Raw genomic sequence first — 7,792 nt, 5'->3', positions numbered from 1 at the left:
GAAGAGTATAAAGGCAGTAGGAGAATACTTAAGAGGGAAATCAGGAGGTCAAAAAGAGGACGAGATAGCTTTGGCAAATAGAATTAAGGAGAATCTAAATGGTTTTTACAAATACATTAAGGACAAAAGGGTAACTAGGGAAAGAATAGGGCCCCTCCAAGATCAGCAAGGTGGCCTTTGTGTAGAACCACAGGAGATGGGGGAGATACTAAATGTGTATTTTGCATCAGTGTTTACTGTGGAGAAGAACATGGAAGATATAGAGTATGGGAAAATAGATGGTGACATCTTGAAAAAATGTCCGTACTACAGAGGAGGAAGTGCTGAATGTCTTGAAATGCGTAAAAGTGGATAAATCCCCAGGACCTGATCAGGTGTACCCAAGAACTCTGTGGGAAGCTAAGGAAGAGAATGCTGGGCCTCTTGCTGAGATATTTGTATCATTGATAGTCACGGGTGAGGTGCCAGAAGTCTGGAGGTTGGCTAACATGGTGCCACTGTTTAAGAAAGGTAGTAAGGACAAGCCAGGGAACTACAGACCAGTGAGCCTGAAGTCGGTGGTGGGCAAGGTGTTTGATGGAATCCTGAGGGACAGGATGTATATGTGTTTGGAAAGGCAAGGACTGATTATGGATAGTTAACTGTGTTTGGAAAGGCAAGGACTGATTATGGATAGTTAACATGGATTTTTGCATGGGAAATTATCTCATAAACTTGATTGAGTTTTTCAAAAAAGTAACAAAGAGGATTGATGAGGACAGAGTGGTAGACGTGATCTATATGGACTTCAGTAAGGTGTTTGAAAATGTTACCCAAACGAGACCGGTTAGCAAGGTTAGATCTCATGGAATATAGGGAGAACTAGCCATTTGGACACAGAACTGGCTCAAAGGTGGTAGTGGAGAGTTGTTTTTCAGACTAGAGGCCTGTGACCAGTGGAGTGCAAAGGATTGGTGCGGTGTCCTCTACCTTTCATCATTTATATAAATGATTTGGATGCGAGCATTAGAGGTACTGTTGGTAAGTTTGCAAATGACATCAAAATTGGAGGTGTAGTGGACAGCCAAGAAGGTTACCTCAGATTACAATGGGATCTTTATCAGATGGGCCAATGAGCTGAGAAGTGGCAGATGGAATTTAATTTAGATAAATGTGAGGTGCTGCATTTTTGGAAAGCAAATCTTAGCAGGACTTATACACTTAATGGTAAAGTCCTAGGGAGTGTTGCTGAACAGAGACCTTGGAGTGCAGGTTCATAGCTCCTTGAAAGTGGAGTCACAGGTAGATAGAATAGCGAAGAAGACATTTGGTATGCTTTCCTTTATTGGTCAGAGTATTGAGTAAAGGAGTTGGGAGGTCATGTTGCAGCTGTACAGAACATTGATTAGGCCACTGTTGTGGAAAATTGTGTGCAATTCTGGTTTCTTTCCTATCAGAAAGATGTTGTGAAACTTGAAAGGGTTCAGAAAAGATTTACAAGTATGTTACCAGGGTTGGAGGATTTGAGCTATAAGGAGAGGTTAAATAGGCTGGGGCTGTTTTTCCTGGAGCGTTGGAGGCTGAGGGGTCACCTTATAGTGGTTTATAAAATCATGAGGGGCATGGATAGGATAAATAGGCAAAGTCTTTTCCTTGCTGAAAATGTGTTGCTGGAAAAGCGCAGCAGGTCAGGCAGCATCCAGGGAACAGGAGAATCGACGTGCCCGAAACGTCGATTCTCCTGTTCCCTGGATGCTGCCTGACCTGCTGCGCTTTTCCAGCAACACATTTTCAGTTCTGATCTCCAGCATCTGCAGACCTCACTTTCTCCTCAAAGTCTTTTCCTTGGGTGAGGGAGTACAGAACTAGAGGGCATAGGTTTAGGGTGAAAGGGGAAAAATATAAAAGATACCTTTGCACACAGAGGGTGGTACCTGTATGGGATGAGCTGCCAGAGGATGTGGTAGAGGTTCATACAAATGCAACATTAAAAGAAATTTGGATGGGTTTATGAATTGGAAAGGTTTGCAGGGATATGGGCCGGGTGCTGGCAGGTGGGACTAGATTAGGTTGGGATATCTGGTCGGCATGGACGAGTTGGAGCAAAGGGTCTGTTTCCGTGCTGTTCATCTCTATTCATATGACTCTATGACTATTCTTTCTCACTATGGTGTTAATTGCCTCTTTAAACAACAATGCCACTCCCCCACCTTTTTCCTTTTTTGCCTGTCCTTCATAAATACTGAATACCCTGGGACATTCAGTTCAATCCCTGGTCACCCTGCAGCTATGTCGCCATAATCCCAATTATATTGTACCTGTTTACATCTATCTATGCGATTAGTTCATCCAGTTTATTTCAAATACTTCGTGAATTTAGATATAAAGCTTTTAAATTTGTCCAACTGGTAAATTTCCCTACTTTTTTTATAATTCCTTGATGCATAAAGATATTCACCTGTTTTATCCCTCACCTTTATTGTCTGGTAGCCATCTGCAACATCACTAACCTACACACTTACCTCCTCCTTTAATTTAGGTTTTCTAATTTCCCCTATAACAGATCCCTCCACCTTCCCCATTTAGTTTAAAGCCCTGTCTACAGGCCTAGTTATGTGATTCACTCAGACTCTGGTCCCAGCACAGTTCAGCTGAAGATACATCCTATTGGAACAGTACTGGTGCCAATATCCCATACATTTAAACCCATTTCTCCCACACCAATCTTTAAGCCATGCATTTACCAACTTAATCTTAGCCAATGGCTGAGATAATAATCCAGAGATTATTACCTTTTTGGTTCTGTTTTTTAATTTAGCTACTAACTGTTCATATTCCCTTCGCAGAACTCTGCCCTCATATTATCTATGGTGCTGGTAAAATGCGGGAGAGCGGTTTGTCCATGATCAGGAGCATTGTGGTTTCAAGGGGCATGAGGAGTTTGGAGTGTGACCACACTTAGCCAGGCAACCTCATGTGCTAGGTGCTAGATGGACAGCTATAGGGTCATTTGGATGGATTGGGTGAGGACTGTTATGTGTTAAGTCCATAGGGTTAATGGGAAGGGATATCACGAAGAGGACTTGCTGTTTGTGGCCTCACCATAGAGGTGGAAGTAAAATCAATCGTCACTTCCATTGTGTTAAATTCAAAAGTATGCAACCAGTAAGGAAATGACTGTGACAATCCCCCAGGTGGATGGTGTAAATGTCCCTAACTGTATGGGAGCAGGCTACAAGACACATTTGTGTGGCCCTTTAAAGGGAAACAACATTACAAAGAGACCCAAGCACCATACAGGATACAGATCTTCAAGTTCCCTAAAATGTATTGGCATCCTGTGTTCTGTACTGTTCCTGACCCACACATTGCTGAGCAATTCATTCACACCAACACTTTTGGAGACAGGAGCCAGTGAAAGAATAGAGATGTTTTATCTTGAGGGGCAAAGGTGACAGCAGAACCCATTGCCCTCTTGTTCATCTTGCTTCCACATGCAGCAGCATGATCTCAACATTATTCTCTGGTACATATTGTATGGACATAAAGTTAGGCATCATGCTTACACAGTTACATTCAAGGCAATACATAGCCAGACAAACAGATTTACTACAAAAACAATCAAATTTAGACAAACATGATACCTCATATAGAATGTACAGTCATGTCTGCCCCTAAAGTGCCCTCAAAATCTTTTTTTTTTCCTTTTTTTACTCTCAGCTTACATTCCACTTCAAGGGTAAAGGGAGCCTGCTCAGCAGTGGTGCACATTGACCCTGGAGGTTTGCTTCAGAGACCCCAGGGGTATTTGTGTCTGAATGGCCCTGAAGCATGTGGACAGTCCTCAGCTTGCACTTCCAAGAGTCAGAGGGGTAGGAAGAGAAATAATTAAGGCCAATGTTTGGAAGGGTTGTACAATGAATGGCACATATAATTCAGATTACTGTGAAAGAACTTACTCAATTGGCAGGACAATCTCCGCAGGAGCAGTCCTGATTTTCTTCTATGTGAAAGAAGATTCCTTGAGGAGCTGCGCAGTCTGATGTCTAGCAACCCTCCACCAGTCTGTGACCTATTGTGGCCTGTCTTCACCTGATATGGAAGAAAGGGAGGGATTGAGTGAGCTGAAAGTGAATACATGTGGTCAAATGGTGTTCAGAGGGAGTGAGTAGGCTACACAAAGTCCATGAACAGTTACTATTCTGGGAGTTAGAGATGGGTGAGAACAGGTGAGGGATGACGTTGCAGGCAATAATGACAGACCATGAGCGTCTGTGGGAGGTGGGTGCAGTGAGACAGTGAGCGTGAAGAAAGAGAGAAAGAGTGTGGAATTTAGTCTGACAGAGCAGAGAAAGTCATTGACCTTCTCCAGACCTTTCCTCCATACTGTCAAGAACAATTAACCCAGTGGCAACCTCAGACCAGTCTTCCATGGTCTGGGACCTCTTTTGTTGGTCTTCGGGGAAGAGAAACCCCCCCCATTCTAAAACCTTGCACCATCGCATCCACCAAGCATCTCCAGGTTATTTCCAAGAATCACTACATCATCTTCCTAGTCTTCCTCATCTCTGACATTGATACATAATGTCTGTCACTGAGCAGGCCAGCTTCAGAATGTCTGGTGCATATCCACCTTTCAAATATGGCAAAGGTGCCAGAAATGTTGGTCTTTTGGGGTCAGAACCACTTGAGACAGTCACTGTAAGGTGGAGATACGTAGTTAATGAGATGAATTTGATAAGAAACAGGAAGAAATGCCATTAAGCTTTGCAGCAAAAAACCCTCAGATAAATTCAATGTATTCACAGTTAATTAAAAAGGAAGTATAAATGTCCCCCTTCTGCTAACTTTTTTGTGTGACCATGTTATAGAACACTTGTCATTACCATTTCAATACAAGGCAGTGCAACTTGCAGCATTTCTGTGGTCACTCTTCAAAGTCTTCCAGCAACGCTCCTCAGTGTTTCCACCAACCTTGCCTGAGTTGCAAGTTAAGAACGCCTCAGCTACTAATTGTTGAATGGCCCATTGAATAGTCATTTTGCTTCCTACTGCTTGGTATTTCAGAAGTGAATAATGAAGACATTCTCTGCGCATTCGTTGATGACTTTTTGATATTTGTGCATGACATTAGCCTAGTGACATGATCCATTGGGGTCACACAAACGAACCCTCCAGTTGTCTCACTATATGGGGCCCACGAGAGCAGCATGTTCATAGAAGGTACTCAGAACTTTTGATCTTCCACAACAACTTCACTTGAAGATCAGCAGAAATGCAAAAGATATAATTTTTTTAGGTTTTCCACTGATTTTCTTACCGAAGGTTTTGTGCGAGATCAGGGAACCTGTAATTATCTATCCACCATGTTGCCTCCCACTGTGCTAACTAATGATAATCTGCAATTTTCAGGGAAAAACGAGAAGAGCAACTGAACCAATGGCTAGAGTCCAATAACAACCGACTGGGATCAAGTATTCAATTGCGGATTGAGCAACTAAGAGAATTATGCATCAACAAGCATTTGCTTCTTAAATGAGTTACTGCATTCAACACAATACTGCACTAATATTACATCTTTAAAGGACAAATTTGTTGTTTGACATGTAATCATTGTAACATTTGCAATCAGGTTTTAAACATTGCTGTTTGAGTAAAACTAATTGATAAATGATTGAGATTCCAGCATTATAATCAGCCAGGAATTCAACAGAAATTCTGCAGGTCCACATTACAATGAATATCATTTAAAATTTTGTAAATAAAGCTCAAATTGTGAATTACATTTACAACTTTATTATTGTTTTATGTATGCTTTGCATTCAATTTTAAATATAATCTTACAATGCAAGTTGACATTTTGGAGGTGGCAAGTTCAATCGAAGTATTGCAAAGAAATTTAAATTGCTATTTAAAAAGGAACAATGTGAAAAGCTATAGGGAGAAGGTAGGAGAATGGTATGAAGTAAAATGCTTCTTCAAAGAATTCGTACAAACATGTTGAACTGAATGGCCTCCTCTTGTGCTGTAATAATTTTGTGATTTCAGTATCACCTGTTAACCCTGCAATTTTAGAACTCTAAAAGATGAGACAACTTGAACACACAGGAACATGGCATATGTGATCAAAAAGAGCAAATGCTTGATTGTGGATATTACTATCACCCATGGAATTCCTTTTTCACAGCTTATGTTCATGCCTTTTTGTTGCAGAGTTAATGATTACATTAGAATATGTGTGACAGTATTTTGTTTAGAGTCAGGATCATCATGGCAATGTGCTAGTCCATACCCATCTTCCTCTATTTTCACCCCATTAATCTTTTGCATTACGTTTGAAACTATTTAACTTGTTAGACTCCTGAATATATCAGTAAGATCTGCTCTAAGCATTCTTCTGCTCAGTGTACAATATCAAATTAATTCAACCTCATTATATTCTTGCTAATCCAGTGATGAAGGCCCAATGCACAATTTGATCAATTTAACTTGCCTTCTCACTCCAGATTTCCAAAAGTGGTAAAATTAATGTTTTAATCACTGCAAGTTCTTACACGCCTACTCCATTGTGGAGGGTTGGCTTTGACAAATTTTGAAAGACAAGCCAACTCTTTCATTTTGATCTGGTACCTGTCAAGGAAAATCTTTTCTTTCTATGTTAGGAGTCACAAAGTTGGTCAAGACAGCAGTCTATTCCCCACTGCACAGTATTTCACTATTTCATTCTGAGCCATAAAGTTTTCAGTTCCATTTTTACTTCAGTGTCATTCTCGAGACTTGAGTACAAAATCTCAGCTGACATTCTAATGATAATAAGAGAGTGCCACCTTTTGGATGTGGTATTAATAGAAGGCCTACTTGCTGCCTATTCTTTCAAACAGGCATAAATTATCCCTGCAAAATCTGAAGAAGAGCAGGGAAGTTTTCCCAGGTAATCTGGCCAAGTGTCTCTCAAGCAACATAAAATAGATTACCTAGTAATTCACAATGCTGCCGGTGGGAGTTAGAAAATTGGCTGTCATGTTTTCTTACATTGGAGAAATGGCTAAACTTCAAAAAGTGCCTAATTGGTAATAAAACATTCTGAGGAGACCCAAGGTACTGAAAGGTCCTGTTTAAATCCAAGCCTTCTTTACTTTCTTTTTTCTTTCTCTCATAATCTTTCTTCCTCTCTTTGTTCTTCCTTTATTTTCCTTCCTGTTTTCATTTCTCTGTTTCCTCTCTTCTGTTCCTTTCTTCATTTCTCTCTTGCTTTCTTTATTGTCTTTCTTGATGCTTTTGAAAATAAGGACCTTTAAGGGTTTTAAAAATTTCTTTAGTCATAATTGCTCAAAGGAAGAACTCAAAGAAACGTGACCTTTTTTGATGTCAAAATTCCTTTGAATCTAAGCTACAAATATGATGGGGTAGCTAAGATCACCACTTTAGAGCCATCTATAATCTAAAGCAATGTATAAGGCAATTTTGTTTCATGTAAGTAGCTGTTCACTGATCTATGTCGTGTTGGTTGGATAGCCAGTTTGCAATGTAGAATAATGCCAATTGTGTGAGTTCAAATCGTTCTCTAGTTGAGGCTTCTCTCTGTCTCAACCTTTCCCTCGCCTCAGGCATGGTGATCCTCAGGTTAAACTACCACCAGTCATCTCTGTCTAATGAGAAAGTAGGACGATGGAGACATTATCTTTTACTTTGTGAAGTCTGTCAAAGTTGAATAGATTCAGATGGGACCTCATTCTCCAACAATTATCACATGTCAAAGTTTGATAATTTGATACCTAAGATTTAAAGGTCTGTTGTGGAAGGGGAATCGTTG

General features: G+C 40.5%; 1 protein-coding gene across 2 annotated transcripts in view; it reads left to right on the top strand.

Annotated features, from left to right (window-relative positions):
- cfap221 (cilia and flagella associated protein 221) overlaps positions 1-5,911 on the top strand; it is a 263,534-nt gene extending 257,623 nt beyond the window's left edge. For both annotated transcript variants that reach the window (XM_043693986.1, XM_043693987.1), the window contains one exon: positions 5,392-5,911. In XM_043693986.1, the coding sequence (XP_043549921.1) occupies positions 5,392-5,518 (127 nt within the window). In that variant the 3' untranslated portion in view covers positions 5,519-5,911. The remainder of the gene's footprint in view (positions 1-5,391) is intronic.
- The last annotated feature ends 1,881 nt before the right edge of the window (positions 5,912-7,792 follow it).

The sequence above is a fragment of the Chiloscyllium plagiosum genome, chromosome 7, assembly GCF_004010195.1.
Source record: "Chiloscyllium plagiosum isolate BGI_BamShark_2017 chromosome 7, ASM401019v2, whole genome shotgun sequence".
NCBI classification, from domain to species: Eukaryota; Metazoa; Chordata; class Chondrichthyes; order Orectolobiformes; family Hemiscylliidae; genus Chiloscyllium; species Chiloscyllium plagiosum.
Note: the sequence above shows the minus strand (reverse complement) of the source record. Positions and strands in the feature narration are given on the sequence as shown.